Source organism: Meles meles, chromosome 15 (genome assembly GCF_922984935.1).
Source record: "Meles meles chromosome 15, mMelMel3.1 paternal haplotype, whole genome shotgun sequence".
Taxonomy (NCBI): domain Eukaryota; kingdom Metazoa; phylum Chordata; class Mammalia; order Carnivora; family Mustelidae; genus Meles; species Meles meles.
The window spans coordinates 30,975,839-30,996,176 of NC_060080.1; the positions used below are offsets into that span (position 1 = coordinate 30,975,839).

The following is a 20,338-nucleotide window of genomic DNA, read 5'->3' on the forward strand; positions in this document are numbered from 1 at the left end:
TGGTCCAGCTGTGATGGAAAGATCTTATGAACACCTCAGGCACCACAAAGGCGTAATAATCTGATGGGGAAGCGGGCTACAGAATAGATAAAAACACTACCACTATTAGGCTGATAGTCTCTGAATCTGGCAGATGTATATACACAGGTTCCTTATGTGATTCTCGTCATTTCCACACATATTTGAAAATTTCCATAGTATAAAGTTTCTTTTAAAAAGTAGTAAGGCTAGGGGTGCCTGGGTGGCTCAGTTGGTTAAGTGCCCAACTCTTGCTCAGGTCATGATCTCAGAGTCATGGGACTGAGGCCTGTGTAGGGCTCCAAGTGTAGCAGGGAGTCTGCATGAGATTTTCTCCCTCTACCCCTCCCCCCTCTCATGAGCATGCTCTCTCTCAAATAAATGTATCTTGGGGAAAAAAAAAAGTAAAAAAGGTAGTGAGGCTAATAAAGGTTTTATTAAGAGATGAAACAGATCCAAATACAAAAGACAGAGACGCAGGTCAGTGCTATTAGAAATACAAAAAAAGTCTCAAAGATTCTATAACACAGCTTTCTCAACCTTTCTTCTACTTCCACAGCCCTTTAATAATTGGGAGAGACAAAGGAGTGCCATGGAGGATTTTTTAAAAAAAAAAGTTTTCGGGCGCCTGGGTGGCTCAGTGGGTTAAGCCGCTGCCTTCGGCTCAGGTCATGATCTCAGGGTCCTGGGATCGAGTCCCGCATCGGGCTCTCTGCTCAGCATCGAGACTGCTTCCCTCTCTCTCTCTCTCTGCCTGCCTCTCTGTCTACTTGTGATCTCTCTCTGTCAAATAAATAAATAAAAGCTTTAAAAAATTTAAAAAAAAAAAAAAGTTTTCAAAAATACACAATGTCTCGTTAGAGTGGGGTGGGGTTATGGACACTGGGGAGGGTATGTGCTATGGTGAGTGCTGTGAAGTGTGTAAACCTGGCAATTCACAGACCTGTACCCCTGGGGATAAAAATACATTATATGTCTATAAAAAAATAAAAAATAAATAAATAAAAATAATAAAATTTTAAAAATTAAAAAAAAATACACAACCTCAAGCACTTGTAAAGTTCTGTCTACTCTACCATTCCCATCAACCCAATTCCCCATAAAAAAAGTTCATCTAAACTCATCAATCCTTGCCTCATAAAATCTGAAAGCAAAAACCCTAAAAAACTCATTATCAATTGGCTAACTAAAAGTAGGTACTAATCTTTACTAGGGAAAACTGAAAAAAAAATGAGATTTAAAATCAAATTCATTAAAAGCCTAAAAAGACAATTTTAGGACCAGATGGCTACACTGGTGAATTCTACCAAACATTTAAGGAAGGAAAAAAAAAACATTTAAGGAAGAAACTATACCAATTCTACAAAGACTCTTACAGGGGGGAAAAAAAAGGAGTATTTCCCAAAACATTTTATGAAGACAGTATTATTATCCTAATACCAAACCAGACAAAAACATTACAAGAAAAAACTACCAACCAAATAGCCCTCATGAACAGATGTAAAATCCTTAATCAAAATCCTGTATTCAGAATACATAAAAAATTAGTTGTTCAATAAGAGCAATTCCATTGTTTTTAAAGACTTTATTAGAGGCAGAGAGAGACAGAGAGAGAGAACATGCATGCACATAACACATGGGGAGCAGCAAAGGGACAAGAAAACTCCCTGCTGAGCAGACCCCTGACACAGAGGCCTAGATCCCAGGATCCTGGGATCATGACCTGAGTCCAAGTCAGATGCTTAACCAGCTGAGCCACCCAGGCACCCCCTAGAACAAATTCCAGCTTAAAGTGGATGAAAGATTTTAATAAGCACTTCAAAGAAGACATATGAATGGTCATTAAGCACATGAAAATATACTCAATACCATTAGATGTTAGGGAAACAAAAATTAATACCACAATCAGATACCACTACACACTCTTAACAGCTAAAATTTGCAAGACTGACAGAACAGCTGGTGGGGAACAAATGGCACTCACATATATTTCTGTTAAGAGTACAAAATGATACAATCACTTGGAAAAACATTTTGGTAATACCTTATAGAAAATTAAACATAGTTTAAATAATCTCTATGCCCAACGTGGGGCCTGAATTCATGACCCCAAGATCAAGAGTCCCATGCTCTAGCCCCAGTTAAACATGTATTTACCATACAAACTGCAATCATACACCTAGGTACTTAAAAGAGAAATTAAAACATATGACAACAAAAGACTTGAAAATGAATATTCATAGCAACTTTAATTATAACAGCCATAAACTGGAAAAAACCCAAAGGTCCATTCACCGGAAAAATGCATAAATTGTGTTAAACCCATACAATGAACTATTACTTGGAAATGAAAATGAATTACTAAAATACACACTAATACAGATAAATCTAAAAAGCTATATACTAAGTAAAAGGACCCACACATATGAAATTCTAGAAAAAGTGAAACTACAGTAACAGAAAGCATATCATTGGCTCCCGGGAGCTGAAGACAGGGGAAGAGAATTGACTACTGCTACAAACTCAATGTGTATGTGTCCCCAAATTCATATACTGAAGCCCTCCCTAATCCCGGATGTGATGGTATTTGGAGGTGGGGCCTGTGGGGTGATAATATAAGGTCTTGAGGGTAGAGCCCTCATGTATGGAATTAGTAAGGGACTTTAGAGAATGATCTTTCTCCACCCTGTGAAGACACAGAAAGCCAGCCATATGCAAACAAGAAAGAGGACTGAAACCAAATCTTCTGGCACCTTGATCCTAGGCTTTCCAGTCTCCATTAACTGAAAAATAAATGTCTGTTTAAGCCATCCAGTCTATGGTAATCTGTTACAGCAGCCCAAGCTAAGGTAATTATTAAAGGATGCAACGAGTTTTTTGAGATGATAGAAATGCTCTGTATCATGATGGTGGCAGTGGTGGGGCCTACACAACTACAAAATCATCAAAACTCATTAAATTGTACTCAAAAATCAGTGAATTTTATGTAAATTATTTCAGCAAGGCAGATTTTGAAAAAAATCAATGCAGCCTATTCCCCTTAGCACTTTTGGGTTTTTTTTAAGATATTATTCATTCATGAGAGAGGGGCTGGGGCAAGGGAGGAGCAGACTCCCAGCTGAGCAGGGAGCCCAACCCCCAAGATAATGACCAGAGATCAACCCAGATGCTTAACTGACTGAGCCACCCAGGTGCCGAACCACACCCCCCCTTAGCACTTCCATTTAATAAATAAGAGGATAAAGCAATACAACCAATTTATTGGTCATTTTCCAGAACAAAAATATTGTAAATAGTATTGTCCACTTCAAGGAGTATTGCCCATGAAGGTTATACTCCAATGGGATGAAAAACTAGAGCTGTCCGTCAATTCTGACACTCTTCAAATTCCATTTAAAATGTTTTCTCTTGGGTGCCTGGGTGGCTCAGTGGGTTAAGCCTCTGACTTCGGCTCAGGTCATGATCCCAAGATCCTGGGATTGAGGCCCACATCGGGCACTCTGCTCAGCGGGGAGCCTGTTTCCCCCCCTCTCTCTGCCTGCTTCTCTGCCTATGTGTGATCTCTCTCTCTGTTAAATAAATAAATAGGGGCTCCTGGGTGGCTCAGTGGGTTAAAGCCTCTGTCTTCCACTCAGATCATGATCCCATGGTCCTGGGATCGAGCCCCGCATTGGGCTCTCTGCTCAGCGGGGAGCTTGCTTCCCCGTCTCTCGCTGCCTGCCTCTCTGCCTACTTGTGATCTCTATCACATAAATGAAATCTTTTAAAAATAAATAAATAAATAAAAATCTTTAGAAAAATCTGTTTTCTCTTGACCTGAATTTAGGAACTGGAAAATATAATTCTGAGTGTCTCCAATGGGTGACAAATGTACTCCTTTGTGAATGAATTTCTGTGAATCCATTACCTCACCTTGCCAAAATATTTTGATTAGGAAATAAAAAGGTTATTGGGAAGTTACTAATACTTATTTTCTTAAAGAATTCAAAACAGCTTTTTATATTGGGGAGGTAGGACATTTTATTATTATTGTTATTCCTATAAATTCCACAATCTGTTAAGGCATCAACAGATTATGCATATGCCTCCCAGAATACCTATGTCAAGACCCATGAGGACATTAAAGTTCTAATATATACACTTAAAAATTAGCCTCAATACTCAAAATTATATCTAATATATCACTCACAGGGGCTTTAGAGATCAGGCAGCCAAATTCACTAATTTTACAGAAAAGGAAAACAAAGGACTAGGCTTCCGTTTGCAGCAAGAACTGGGCTAGGTCTTATTAATTTTGTGATTTTCCTCTCCAGCAGTGCTTCTCAAACTTTTTTTTTTTTTTAAAGATTTTATTTATTAATTTTGACAGAGAGAGATCACAAGTAGGCAGAGAGGCAGGCAGAGAGAGTGAGAGGGAAGCAGGCTCCCTTCAGTGCAGAGAGCCCGACGTGGGACTCGATCCCAGGACCCTGAGATCATGACCTGAGCTGAAGGCAGCGGCTTAAACCTCTGAGCCACCCAGGCGCCCTTCTCAAACTTTTAACATGCATATGAATCACTTGGGAACCTTGTTAAAATGCATATTCTGATTCAGTAAATCTGGAGGGGAGCCTAAAACTGCACATTTCTAACTTCAAGATTGATACCAGCACTGTTGGTTTCTGAACCTAATGGAGAACCATGAATCACCGTATTTTACATATGTTTAGTAAGTAAACTAATTTTATTTTGTAGTTTCTTATGTTTTTACCGAAGGAAAAAGTTTTCAAGCTAAACTATAATCCTGTATCCTTCCTGAGAGACTGCTAATACTCTGATTAACTAACCACTCCAACCTAGCCACTGAGGATTCTGGGTAAGGTGAAAAAAGGCAGTGAACAAAGACATCCCTACTTTAAAAATGTAAATGTAGAAAATGTTTTAATATGTGACATGATATATAGCTGGAGTTTAAAATTATTGGTCTGTTGGTCAGACCAGTAACAAAATCTGAAGTCAGATTGGTCAGACTTGGCCAGACCAAAAACAAATCACAACACCATCAGTTCACCTGGGGGAACTTTCATAACAGTGCTGGGCTTCCCTCACCCCTCCCCCAGACAGATGCAGCCCAAAAGAAGAATATTGACCAACACATACTTGGATTTCGATAATACAGTATTTTTTTTTGAAAAAGAGACGCAGCATCAGGGACTTCAAGTTTTAACTATTTGTTCCTATAAAATAGTGTTAATAAGAACTCACAAGGTTAGGGCACCTGGGTGGCTCAGTGGGTCAGGCCTCTGCCTTCGGCTCAGGTCACGATCTTAGGGTCCTGGGATGAAGCCCCACATCGGGCTCTCTGCTCAGTGGGGAGCCTGCTTCCCCCCCCCTCTCTGCCTGCCTCTCTGCCTACTCATGATCTCTCTCTCTGTCAAATAAGTAAGTAAAATCTTAAAAACAAAAAAACTCACAAGGTTAAACTTCTCCATATAAAACGAAAACTACAATGCAAATTGCAAAAATAAAAACTTCAAAGATTTCAGAAGACCTATTAACAATGTCAGATATCAGATACTTTCCCACATTAGGTTTTCCCCTTTTGCTAATCATTTTGCTAAAAATGTTTTTAAAGAGTATCTAATGTAATTCATCTCCTTCCTTCATTACTGTCAAATTAAGAGATACACAAAAATTGTTTTCTTAAAAGATTCACATATTATTTTCCACTTGAAAACTACTGTTTCCATAGTAACCAGCACTGATGTCACGGAATTTTTGCTGTTCCCATTTAAAGAATACTGAGGCATAAAAATGTTTTTACGAATTTATCTAAACAGATTAAGAAAAATGTAGAATAGATTACAAATGTACAAGCACAAGGTATTTTCCCCAAAGCTTATCACCAAATATTAAGCAGTTCTTAAAGCATACCCTTCGGAAAATGTTTAAGTGTACTCTGAAGAAAAAAATTTTCAACTGAAGTTAATTTAAATTAGATAGCTTAAATGAGGATGCAGTTTATGAAGTCAATTTTGTTAGCTAGTTAAGAGATGCTAGAATAACGGCTCAGGGGACTCTTAAGCAACAACACAGAAATTCAGAAAAATTCTACTTAGGATCAGCAACAAGGGTTTTTCTCAATTTCTTTCTCAAGTTAAGTCCTGTAGAAAATCTCACCCAAGTTACCCCAGGGGTCTTGCATCTGTTCTTAAGCACTTTTTTTGGAGGGGGGGAGGTGGGGAAGATACACTTTTGTTCTGCAGTCCTAGTTTTTAAAGAATCAGAGTACACAATACTGAAAAAATTAATTTTTAGGGAAGTTATTTATATGCTAAAGAAATTCTTACACACAGATGAACAGGGGAAAAAAGTTTCCTTGTCCATGAAGTACTATTAGAAATGGGGCGGGGTGGGGGAGGATCTGAAACAATCTAAAAAATAGAAAGCCAAAATTAATAAATAAGATATAAGTGTGTATACATGGATAAACTTTAAAACCGAATGAAAAAAACAAATCACAAGTACATCCTCTGGGCCACTTACTAAAAATTGTTAAATAAAGTACAATACTGTGTATCATTTATTTTAAAAATACATGTAAGGGGGTGCATGGGAGGCTCAGTTGGTTAAGCATCCAACTCTTGATCTTAGCTTAGGTTTTGATCTCAGGGGTGTGAATTCAAGCCCCACACTGGGGCTCCATACTGGGTATGGAGTCTACTTAAAAAAAAAAAGAAAAAAAAGATATATATGCCAACTTCAAGGGTGTGTGTGTGTGTGTCCGTGTGTGTGTGTGTGTGCGCGCGCGCGCGCGCGCGCATGTAGGAAGGGAAGAAAAGAAAAAGATGTTAGGAGAACCCTTCAACTTGTAAAGTGACATTTTATTTCTCTTTAAAAATGATTCAAAGCAATTAGGGTAAATACTACGCATTAGATCTAGGCAATGGGCGCTTGGACATCTGTAATATTTTCCTATCATTTTTTATAAGTTTGAAATACGTTACAATTGTTTTTAATGAAGACTTTTAGATTACTTCAGAATTTACTTCACAGAAAAGGTCTCTTCTATTTATTGAATGACTCCATGACTTTGGGCCAGGCACCGTGAGAGGAACCCCCTCAACAACCCTGCAATTTAGCAATTATCCCCAATTCAAAGATTAGAAATATGCACAAAATTTTTTAAAAAGAAAAAGCAGTATATGCATCAAGATTTCTATTGGGGGGGGGGGCACCTGGGTGGCTCAGTGGGTTAAGCCTCTACCTTCAGCTCAGGTCATGATCTCAGGATCCTGGGATGGAGCAGGGAGCCTGCTTCTCCCTCTCTCTCTCTGCCAGCCTCTCCTACTTGTGATCTCTGTCTGACAAATAAATAAAATCTTTGGGGGGAAAAAAAAAAGATTTCTATCTGGGCTTTTTTTTTTTTTTTAATTGTTTATTTTATTTTTTTGACAGAGATCACAAGTAGGGAGAGAGGTAGGCAGAGAGAGAGAGAGGAGGAAGCAGGCTCCCCGCCAAGCAGAGAGCCCGTCTATCTGGGCTTTTATAACAAGTCCATGCTGTTTCCTCTATACCAAACTTAAAATGTTACAGGATAATTTTTATAAAAAATCATTGTTCCCCAGTAGCATAGCCATAGGAAAGGAGACACAAATCAATCCATTATTTCTGAGAAGATGTTTATCACTTAAAACAAATCCCTGATATCAGTTTATCTATCCTTATAAAGTAAAAAATGACAAGTAAAGATTATGTGTGGGCTTAACGAGTTTGATTTTGTGTCACTGGGAAAGGTTAACTGATAAACATCTAAAATTTGAGATTTTTAGATCCTTCAAGTCCTGGATTAAACTGGAGTCCTGGACAAAAAAAATAGAGTAACCAAAATAATTAAAACTACAGATACACATGTCTTCCTTGATAGATCAACAGGAATTAAAAAAAAATGTCTGCTATAGCACAGTCTAGCTCTAATTTAATTATACGTGGATCTGAGTTATACTGACAATATTTAATTAGCCAAAACCACAATGAGTTCCATGTACACTAAAGCTTAAGAACCAGCTGGGTGGCTTGTTTGGAATACAGACTCTTGGACCTCAACTCCAGAGCTGATTCAGCTAATCAGGAGCGGAGTCCAGGAACCTAAATTTGTAAAAGCACCCCACTAACCAGCACCAAGGTCATTCTGACACAAGGGGGTTAAAGGACTAGAAGTAGGAGTGCGTAAGTCTTTATTCCTTCAACAAACACTCACTAAACACCCACAACAAGGTTCTAAGAATTGCAAAATTCACTAGTGAACAAATTTAAAAAAAAAAAAAAAAAAGTCCTGCCCTTAGGAGTTTATTACATCCTAAAGATGAGGAAAAAGAAAACAAATAAATGACACTGGCTAGTATTATGTATAGTACAGAGAAAAAGCAGGTTAAAGGATATGGAACAGGGGCTTGCTACTTCATGAAAGAATGATCAGGCTAAGTTTCTCTAATAACGAAACAGTTGGGCAGAGAACTGAAAGAAGTCATAGTATCTGGGACAATGGGTGAAAACATCATTAGTAACTTTCTCACTCTTTGAAATAATGTATGAAATAATTTTAGGTGTACCTTCCACTATAGAAGAGGGAAAAACACTGTTTATTCCAGGTTAATAGCTACATAATACCCCTTTAATCCTCAAAGTCGTTTTGTTTGGTAAACTATGAGTTTCCCTGTTTGTATAAAGGAGGACTATGAGGTTCAGATTAAGCAATCTGCAAGGACATGTATTTCCTAAGTAATCTAATCTGTATGCACACTCAGGTCCTTGTCAAATCCATCATCTTCCAACTATGCCAAATGAGCATGTTTGCTGAATAAACTCAGAGCTGAATTGTTACCTGCTCAAGAAATCTAGAAAGCTGGAAAAAAGTTACCAAAACCACAATTTGTTTAAAAAGAAGAAGAAGAAAAGAAGAAGGGGGATTTATTTATCTCCTTTATAACAAATCTTAGCATACAGCTACTTTTCCACCTTTCCAAAAATTTCTTTGTCAAAATTTATTTATATAGTCGGTAAAGCATTTATACCATCCCCCAACATGTGGGAAATAATCTTTTTTCTCTTCATTAGCTTTCTAGAAGGGCAAATTTTAAACTGGAGACTTTTAAAATATGAGATGCAATAAAATTATATTTGCCCATCTTTGGTAAGATATGCATATATATTTACATGTAAATAAATGTGTAATTCATTGTTTCATATGGTACACCTATACATGTGTCATCAATAACCGAGGAAGGTCCCCCACCCCACCTACTTCAAGCTAGTAGTAACTAGAGAGCAAGGCACTATACTTGATACCAGAGAAATGCAATTTGCTGATAACAGTCCTTACTCTCAAGGCTCCAACAAAAACAAGTATAAAAGAACAGTAAAGAAAGCACTACATCAAATTATTTCGCTAGTGTTATCAATGAAGACATCCTCTGGAGAAGGCTGCATCTCTCTGAGCCCTGAATATCAGATTAAGGCTAACCTTCAAAGTTTAGGCTAAGAAAACTAGGCATTATCCTGAGAGACAAGGAAAATTTTGAGGCAGACGAGTGACAGGATCACAGCTGTGCTGCAGAGATAAACCAATAGTGATGAGTGTGTAAGAAGTATGATGAGAATCTAAAAACAGGGAAATCAGATATTAAGTAACTAGAAGAGCCTAAGTATAAGGTGAGAAGCCCAAAGTCAGGACGTGACAATAAAAATGAAAAGCAATGCATGTGAGAGCTAGCCAGTTCCTCTTCAACATCCCCCTTTGAACTAGGCAACAGGATACACTAAATTATTCCATTATTTCTATAAGGAACATATTCTTTTCTTATAAGCCTTTATAAAACAACAATACACTACATTTCCATTTCCAAAAGTAATTTTGGCAGTTACTCTAAGGTTTTCTAACACAGGGATCAGGTATCCATCAAAACCAGAGTAGGTTTCCTTGACTCAGGCAAACCACTGAATCATTCCCTTTTGGTCCCAAAATTATCTCAGCAGTGAGTTAAAGATATTAAATCCCCAGAAAAGCTATTGAAATTTGGGATAATCAGTTAGCAAAGGAGTCATTAATACACACACACAGATCCAGGCTTAAATTTAGAGTAAGGTTTTTATGATAAATCTCAAATAGGTTATCTGCCAAGACTCTGGAAATAAGATGTACATTCCATTTTGCCACAACTCTCTACCTTAGATGGCTCATTATAGCAGCATTTTATTTATTTAAGAAAGACAAAAAGAGAGAAAGGAAGGAGGGAGGAAGAACGAAAGAAAACTGATTATCTGAGAGGGTTTTGCACAAGGTGGGGTGCGGCTGGGACAGAGGAACAAGCAGACTCCCCACTGAGTGTGGAGCCTGACAAGGGGCTCAATCCCAGGACCTTGGTATCATGACATGAGCTAAAGTCAGATGCCTAACCAACTGAGCCACCCAGATGCCCCTATAGCAGCACTTTAAAAAAACGAAGTATACACTCAAGCACAGGCAAAATTCCTACTAAGAGCTGTAAGAATAAAGGAATAGTGCAAAACAGACAATCCTTCCAAGTAGATATATGTGACTAATCTGAAATAACTTGAAAAAACAAAAGGTGTAAGAAACTCAAGAGATTCTCATTATACTCTTCCTTTTATCCTTTCTCTAGTTTGGCAACTTTTAGAGTACATACACATCAGGATTCCTTGCAGTAGATAAAAGAGATGCTCAAGGGGCGCCTGGGTGGCTCAGTGGGTTAGGGCCTCTGCCTTCGGCTCAGGTCATGATCCCAGGGTCTTGGGATCGAGCCCCGCATCGGGCTCTCTGCTCAGCAAGGAGCCTGCTTTCCTTCCTCTCTCTCTGCCTGCCTCTCTGCCTACCTGTGCTCTCTGTCTGTCAAATAAATAAATAAAATCTTTAAAAAAAAAAAAAAAAAAGAGAGATGCTCAAAAACCAGTAGGGGAACACATCTCTATAATTTTTAAGAAGTCACATTTAGGGCTATTCAGACAGTTTTTCCAGGAATCATCCAGTTATTTAAAACAGTTCTTTGCTCAACTTGGCTTTGCTCAACAGTTCTTTGCTCAACAAAAACAGCCCATATTCTCTTTTTATTGCACATGCTCTACCACCATTTGATCCTTCAGTTACTTCTATCTAACTGCTTTTAAATCCTTTTTAAGTATCCCTTCTGAAAAATTCTTAGAAAGGAGAGACAAATCCTTAAACCATTTTGTAAAAAACCTTACCACATACTGCCTTTTTATCTTCAAACAAGTGGTATCCCCTACTCTCTGCCTCCTAAGACCCACCCATTCTTCACGGTCTGACAAAGCCCACCCTCCTCCCTGAAGTCTTCCTCAGTAACACGAGCACACAGTAATTCCTACTTCTGAACTTAATAAACTTAATGATACACTTTACTAACAAATATGCATAAGGTCTATCTGATCTCCCAACAACATGAAAGCTTAGAACGGGGCTCTGTTCCTACACTTTTCTACACAGGTACTCATTACAAGCAACTGAAAAGCCCTTTCATAAGGTAGGTGGCTCAATACGTCAACTGATAACATCAAGGGGAAGAAGCCAGTTCTTTGTCTAAAAATGGTCTTCTATCAGCCTGCCCTCCTCCACCTCTTTACTCCCGAAAAAAACTGTCTTTACCCTGAAGGAGTGATAACTTTGTACACTCAAAACAAGACAAGTGTTTTTAAGACATTATCTTTTCATGTTAAACTTCCAAAGTATTAGTGGTGGTAACAAGGCATACCAAGCTCCTGGGCACCAAAACAGATGACCATACTGTCTGCCATTAAAGAGTGAGGAATAAAAAATTCTTCAGGAAGAATTCAAAACAGTTAAAAAAAAAAAACAAAAAACCACCCTCTGGCAGCATACCTAAAAATTCAGAAGAGACTAGCACCAGTAAGTTGAAAAGTTGCCAATTTATTTAAGAAAATACTCATGGAACCATTTAAAAATTTTTTTTCAAAAACACAATATACCCACAAAATTAAAAAGTCAAATATGAAAAAATCCCTTATGTGCAAAAGGACTTTTACAAAACAGTAAGGAAAACACTGAGAGATGGTCCAAGATGAAAATGCAATTAATAAAAAGAATACACATTCAGGGCACCGGGTGGCTCAGTCATTAAGTGTCTGCCTTCCGCTCAGGTCGTGATCCCAGGGTCCTAGGATCAAGCCCCATATCGGGCTCCCTGCTTCTCCCTCTCCCTCTGCCTGCCACTCTGCCTCCTTGTGCTCTCTCCGTCAAATAAATAAATAAATAAATCTTTTTTAAAAATGCATATTCAGTTGACATATTAAAATTTAAACATCAACTGTAATCAAAGAAATACAAATGCAACAGTAAGATCCTCTACCTGTGTGTTAGCATTCATTTTTAAATAACAACACCCACTTGTAAACAAAGTATTTGCAAACAAGTACAAACCTAACCCAAACAAACACAAGATAAATCAGAACTTTCTGAATGGACTGGCTGACACGTCTTCAATATTGAAAGGTACAGATGGTACAAACATATACTTTTTTTTTTTAAGCATTTTATTTATTTATTTGACAGAGAGAGAGAGATCACAAGTAGGCAGAGAGGCAGGCAGAGAGAGAGGGGGAAGCAGGCTCCCCACCGAGCAGAGAGCCCTGTGCGGGGCTCTATCCAAGGACCCTGAGACCACGACCCGAGCCGCACCCGAACCGCGGAAGGCAGAGGCTCAACCCACTGAGCCACCCAGATGCCCTCAAACATCCTAAAGGTCAAGATTTATCTACATAAATGTGCAGCCAGCATTATTCACAAAAAAATAACCCTGTATCTAGATGAAGAATTAGTTTAGTATGACAATGCCATTTTGAAAATCATGTTGAAGGGGCGCCTGGGTGGCTCAGCGGGTTAAAGCCTCTGCCTTCAGCTCAGGTCATGATCCCAGGACCTGGGATCGAGCCCCACATCCGGCTCTCTCTCTGCTCGTCAGGGAGCCTGCTTCCTCCTCCCTCTCTGCCTGCCTCTCTTCCTACTTGTGATCTCTGTCTGTCAAATAAATAAATAAAATCTTTAAAAAAATAAAATAAAATAAAAATCATGTTGAAGAGATTATTTAATCACAAAGGGAAATACAATGAATGGAAAAATAAATTACAAAATTACAGTAAGATCCCAATTTAGAAAACATTAAATTATGCATTAAAAAAGGATATAAACTACAAGATGTATACCCTAATGCTAGCAGTGCTTACCATTAGTAGATATTTTTACTTTCTTCTTTATTTGTATTTTCCAAAATGTCTACAAAGATTTACTGCTTTTGAAATAAAAAAAAAAATTTAAAACTTTCACTAGGTATAAATTACCTATGACTTATAACAGATTAAGAGCCATGATCACAAGCTCTGATCAATAATAAGTTTAACTGTAATTTAAAGGCAGTAAGTTTCTATCTTAATATCGAATTGTTAGACTTCTGGCATCAGTAACATTGTTCAACCTTTCTGAGAACTCCTAGCCTACATTTCTGAATTTGCGAAACAATACGCAAGGCAACTGCCATTCTCCTTCAATAAAAATCCTCTCAACTCTAAACAAACTCCGCAGATCATATTGTAGTATCTATTTTAAAATTAAAGTGCTGATAAAAAGAGTGATTTCTGAAGATGTGATTAGAAATTAAGTTCAAAAAAATCTTAAGGGTGATTCATGTCAAAGTTTCTCTACAACTTACTTCAAAAACAACTCACCCCCCCTTTCTGATCAAAGTAAACTTAATCCAAGTTTTAATATCTCATAGGGGCGCCTGGGTGGCTCAGTGGCTTAAAACCTCTGCCTTCGGCTCAGGTCGTGGTCCCGGAGTCCTGGGATCGAGCCCCGCATCAGGCTCTCTGCTCGGCAGGGAGCCTGCTTCCCCCTCTCTCTCTGCCTGCAGGGAGCCTGCTTCCCCCTCTCTCTCTGCCTGCCTCTCTGCCTACTTGTGATCTCTGTCTGTCAAATAAATAAATGATATCCTTTAAAAATTTTTTTGAAAAAAAATTAATATCTCATAAACCCATTCATTCAAATATGAAATGAGAAGCTCATTTAGCATGCCAATTCCACCCCCCTTTAAAAGACAGTTTCTTTATAGAAGGCTTTAAGGTTTCTACTGTGCCTTCACAGATTATCTATTTAATAAAAACAAAAACAAAAAACCTTTAAGTTTGCTATGGCAGATTATTACCTACCAGGAAGGAAAAAATGTTATTACAGAGCTAGTATTAAAATCCAGCCCTCCATTCTAAATCCATTCTGAAGATCAAAATAAGTTTACAGAATTCAAAAGTTAAAATATATCCTAATCACTATTCAGGACACTAAATCATTACAGGTGAGGGGGAAAAAGCTTTTAATGGGATTCACAATTTGTGTACTTTCAAGTCAATCATTCTTTAGGCATTTTTGTACAAAACAGACTGCAGTTAGATTCTGCACATTTACTACCTGAAAGGTAAATGCACTCTACTTGAAAACTGCCATGACCTTAAGAAATTACTTCATACTGAATCCTATACTGGAAATAAACAATTTCAGAAGACTATTTTGCTATGATTGATTCTCTGAAGTGCAAGTTTATTGAAAGACAGCTGAGAAGTATGAATTTTTTTTTTATAAAGATTTTATTTATTTGACAGAGAGAAATCACAAGAGAGGCAGGCAGAGAGAGAGGAAGGGAAGCAGGCTCTCCGCTGAGCAGAGAGCCCGATGCAGGACTCGATCCCAGGACCCTGAGATCATGACCTGAGCCGAAGGCAGCGGCTTAACCCACTGAGCCACCCAGGCGCCCCTGAATGTTTATTTTTATCTTATAAAAACCAAACAAAGGTTTTTCAAGTCACGTATTTTGAAATTTAACTTTTCGTTCAAAATAACGACACATTATAGTAATACTACCATCAACAGAATGTCTGCCACTGGGTTAAGCACTTTTATCACATTTAATACTTGCAATACCCCTAATCAGGAACACATTATCAGCATTCTACAGGTAGTTAAAAATTTACCCACCACCCTTGCCCAAACTAAACCTCTGTCTACATTGCAGAGGAAAAAATTAGAGAAGAAACTGACAGGAAATATGCACATATATACATATAATAGCATAAGTAGTCAAATAGGCACATTCTTACATAAGCATTACAGTCTCATACACACAGACAGCTTTACAATTTATAAAACATCTGTACCTATCTCATTTCTTTCCCACAACAGTCCTATTACGGGATTACTATCACTGCAATGTGTGAGGGGCTTCAAGGCTCAGAGAGTTTAGTCATTCAGCTTTTGATTCCTTTCCTCATTCTTTCCCATTGCACTATCTTGACTTCTCTATAATTAAAAAAAAACACTGCCCCCACAATAAAAAGAGGAAATGTACTATAGATCCTTGACAAGCATCTTTCATAAATTTACACAGCTCACCAAGCTATTAGAATTACTGGTTATTGTGACTTAGAGCATAAACAAAAATATAACTTGTATGAATAATTTTTATTAAGCTGGTTCATTAACAAGGAATCCCCTAAATCCTACTTGTACTGGCCAGAAAACTAAACCCCAAGTCAAAAGTGCACACTATCTCCTTGGGAAAACAAAGTACATATATGTTAGCCTTTTCTGACTTAACAGTTGCTTCTAATAGGTATCATCTGCCCATAAAACCAACTACCTACAGCCATCTGTCCCACAGTAGATAGTGAGAGTGGCTACTTAATTAAGTACACATTTTTATAAAAATATACCTAAGTTTAGCAAATATGTGTACACCTAAACACAGAGAGATATGATTACCAATAACTTAAAAAATCATTTGTAAAATAGTTACCCTGGCTTTGCACTTACTCCGTACTTCTCAATGTCCTTAACAAGCAGAATTGTTCTACTTCATGAATTCTTCTTTCTACAACATCTACCTTTTCCCTTCTTACTTTAAAATTTCCCACTCCACTTAGTAACTTGCTCTAGCTTTACTTATTAACTGCCCCAGCTTCTCATTAGTATGGTTTCAGACATCACTCATTCAACAGTTTTACCAAGACATTTCTAATTATGTATGTGGTAAGAAAGCACTCAACCATTCTTTCTATAGGATAGGTGGTGAGTGATAAAGAGAAGAACGTTAGGATTTGAAGCCAGATGCCCAAGAAAGAATTCTTGAAACATCTTTGGTGCAAAATGGTAATTTTATTAAAGCATAAGGACACGGGGCACCTGGGTGGCTCAGTGGGTTAAGCCTCTGCCTTCAGCTCAGGTCATGATTCCAGGGAGCCTGCTTTCCCCTGCCTCCCTGCCTACTTGTGATCTCTGTCAAATAAATAAATAAAATCTTTTATTTAAAAAAAAAAAAATCACAATGACAGGACCCATGGCAGAAAAAGCTGCACTGGGGAATCGAGGAGTATAGCCCATTACATACTTTCGAGTTGGGAGAGAGTTAGGGATAGTTTAAGTCTCTAAGGAATTTTGGAAGCAAGGTTTCCAGGACCGTGAGGGAGCTAGCTATTGTTGGGAAAAGATCATTTATTACTGTCTAATAAAACCTGAGTTATGAGACCCTTCAGATGTATACTGGTGGGTCATATGCTTGGAGGATGATTGCCAACACATATCTTGGGGAGCTTGTGCTTACAACTCTATGTCAAATAGGTCTTCCAACTGAACATAAACAAATTTTTAAAATGCATCTTGCTAAAAATATCAAAACTGTAAAAATATGCTTTGAACTATAGCATGGAATGAGGTGACAGGTATTCTTTAACAACTGCTTAATATCAGACAGATGGAAAAAGCACAATTTTGGAAAACTTTCTAAACAATTTCAAGAAAGTTACTTTCATCTATGAATATTTTAAAACTTTATCCTAAAGTTAAAACACACTGGGGCGCCTGGGTGGCTCAGTGGTTTGAGCCGCTGCCTTCGGCTCAGGTCATGATCTCAGGGTCCTGGGATCGAGTCCCGCATCGGGCTCTCTGCTCAGCAGGGAGCCTGCTTCCTCCTCTCTCTCTGCCTGCCTCTCTGCCTACTTGTGCTCTCTCTGCCTACTTGTGATCTCTCTCTGTCAAATAAATAAATAAAATCTTTAAAAAAAAACAAAAAAAACAAAAAAACACACTGGCAAACTAAAATCGAATCCCAAAATAAGTGCACCCAACTTAAATCAATCTCATTTTAACTCACCGTTTATTTTCCCTACAATAAATACCTCTTTACTGTATGTAAAACAGCTCCTTCTTCCCCAAATAAAGAATTTCCAAGAGATTTAATCATCCTACAAAGCCATTAAAGTACAAGATTACATAATGCTTTATAAAGACCCTACATTCCTAAAGAAAGTAAGCATTTCTCTTAAGAGACACAAAGCACCTTCCTAAGACTAAACTACTATGGCACCTGACTCACCCCAACTCAATTCTTCAAGTTTACTTATTCAGAAAGCAGAGGGAGACAAAGAGTTTCTTATACACACTCAAATATAGCTGAGTTCCTACTCATTCACAGCCTGTTGGCTCTGACTAAACACAAATCTTAAGAAGTTTTATTGGGAGGGGCGCCTGGGTGGCTCAGTGGGTTAAGCCTCTGCCTTCGGCTCAGGTCACGATCTCAAGGTCCTGGGATCAAGCCCTACATCGGGCTGGCTCTCTGCTCCGCAGGGAGCTTGCTTCCTCCTCTCTCTCTGCCTGCCTCTCTGCCTACTTGTGATCTCTGTCTTTCAAATAAATAAAATTTAAAAAAAAAAAAGAAGAAGTTTTATTGGATTTTAACGCCGTACTGCGTGACTACAGAGCAAACGAAAAGGTTTTAGGCAGTCATTTGATAGGTATGGTTATCAAGGAAAGGGCTACCTCCAAGAGTGGGGGGAAAACATAACACAAAAATCTGAGTAGCAGACAAAATGTTTAATAAATGGTGGGCCCTATTTATCAACTCTTAAGAATCACATCTCTTCTCAATGTACCACAAAATAAAAATGATGTTCATAACCATGACCAAATCATGAAGTTATGCTTCTCCGAATAAGGCAAGTACATAAAACACTTTGAGGGGTGCCTGGGTGGCTCAGTGGGTTAAGCCTCTGCCTTCAGCTCAGGTCATGAACTCAGGGTCCTGGGATGGAGCAGGGAGCCTGCTTCTTCTCTCTTTGCCTGCCTCTCTGTCTACCTACGATCTCTCTCTGTCAAATAAACAAAATCTTTTAAAAAACAAACAAAAACCACTTTGAAACTACATCTAAAATGGTTACATTAAAATATATATAAGTAAGTGCAAGAGCAAACACACAGACAACACACACACCCCTAGGGTCCAAAAGATCTAAATCAATCCACCAGCATTCCAGAACTAATTACTTGAGAATTCCAACCAGAAGAGATCTAAGGCAAAACCTCTCTTCTCTGGTGTTGTGTGGTGTGTGTGTGTGTGTGTTTCTACGCAAACAGTTCTGTCAAGTGCTTTTGTTGGCAGGCAGTAATAAAATAAGCTTTATTTCCTGTTCTTTATGCTGTATCAAAACTCTAGTTTGTCATCACCTCTGACATTATGTTCAGCACATCCAAAGGTTACTATGAATGATGAAATATATTTCACATAAACTTTTCTAACTTAAGTTAGTCTTCACGGATAACACCTTATCAAAATGTTTCACATTTCATCTCACAAAACCTTTATCAGACTGCGGAAAGAGAGGAATCTGAAGACCACAAGTTCACATTTAGTGTCGTTTATAAACTCTTACGTATTCCATGGCCGTACTTACCTAACCGTAAGCTTTTACTATTTATAAGCCTTTGAAAAACTTTATGCCTTTAAGTACTACCAAAATTCTCAATCAGGATTACATGCGTTCAGTTCACACCAGCGCGAAAGATCAAATGCGGAACTCCTAAAAATAGGGGTGTTATGAGAGGAACACACAACACTCCGCAGCCAAAGCAAACGCGTCTTGGAGAGGGCAGGGGCGCTCCTTGCACACGTACAGTAGCAGCTCACATTCCGCAAAACCGGGGAGCGAAGGATCAGATGACTTCACACCACAAACACTTGGAGTCTGATCGGTCCTTACTATACCGTCTAAGTGACTAGCAAACTGCTCGCAACCCTAGTTTAACAACTAAATCTGAACTTGCATCCTAGCCACGCGAAACCCGCGCCAATGGGTTTGGAGGCCGAGGAGCCCCAGAACCCCAGCCCCGGGGCACAGCCCTGGCCTGCGGACTGCGGTTCCCTCCTGGAAGGGTGTCTGGAGAGCTTTCCGACCTGGCAGCGAGGTGTCTGCTCCCCCCGCGCCCTCCGCGTCCTCCTCCTCCGTGGGGCTCATAAAGCCCCGGCCACCCCTGCCTCCCTGTCTGACAGAAGGACAGAGAACCGAGTGCCCGCCAGGAGACAGATCGCCCTGCCGCGTCAGGAACTCTCCAACACCCAGCCGCGGCGCCACCGACCTCCCCGCGCCCCAGGTCTGCGGCCCCAGCTCAAGGCCGCCCCCTCAGGTCGGGGCGGACGGGGCGGCAGCCACGCGGCGGGAGGGCAGGGGGCCGGGCCGGGCGCAGACGCGCTCGCCGCCCCTTCACCCGACAGCAGCGAGAACCGCGGCCCCAGTGCCGCCCTTTCAGGCCGTGCGCCGCGGAAGCTCGGGGCGCGGTGGGGGCTAGGCCCGGCGGCCGTCAGACGAAGCGGCGGGAGAAGAGCTGAACCAGCCGGGACCGACGACCCCGCCGCCTGCGGCCGATGCTCGCGGGTCCGAGCGGCCCGCACCTTGTCCCCACCCGGGCCCTGCGGCCTCCGCCCCGCCGGCGCGTACCTAGGAAGGTCGTGGACGAGACGTGGTTAACCCCGGTGCTTGGGTCGCTGGTCCCCCGCCGGCGCCGCAGCCCCTGGTGCGGCTGCTGCCTCCGCGCTGCCTCGTCCCCCTCCGCCATCTTGTACCGATTTAAAATTAACTCCCCACTGACGTCAAACGCCGCCGCCGCTTTATCAACCTCCCGGGAGCCGGCGGGGCGCCCGCGGGTCCTAGCGCCGCCTGTAGCCAGCGTCTCCTTGTCCTCCCCACGCCCTCCCCCGTCCCGCCCATCGGCGCCCTCGCTCCGCCTCCGCCCTGCCAGCCTCCCTGCCCGCCTGCTTGCCAGTCGCTAGGTTTCCCTGGCCTTCCACTGCTAGAAGGGATTGGGCGGCGCTCCCACCGCGATAGCCTCGCTCCACACGTCTCTGAGCTCAGTACCACACCCCCTTAGCGCTGGGCTGGTCCGTGTAAACGCAGAAGGGATCTCCAGAGAACCAAGTCC

The 20,338-nt window shown here is 40.2% G+C and overlaps 1 protein-coding gene across 3 annotated transcripts in view; it reads right to left on the reverse strand.

Moving 5' to 3' along the window:
• The window catches only part of ATL2 (atlastin GTPase 2), a 58,019-nt gene extending 38,009 nt beyond the window's left edge, over window positions 1-20,010 (reverse strand). For 2 of the 3 annotated variants that reach the window (XM_045979192.1, XM_045979191.1), the window contains exon 1: window positions 19,858-20,010. In XM_045979192.1, coding sequence (XP_045835148.1) covers window positions 19,858-19,975 — 118 coding nt within the window. In that variant the 5' untranslated portion in view covers window positions 19,976-20,010. The remainder of the gene's footprint in view (window positions 1-19,857) is intronic. The other variant, XM_045979193.1, reaches the window with a different exon arrangement.
• Window positions 20,011-20,338: the final 328 nt, after the last annotated feature.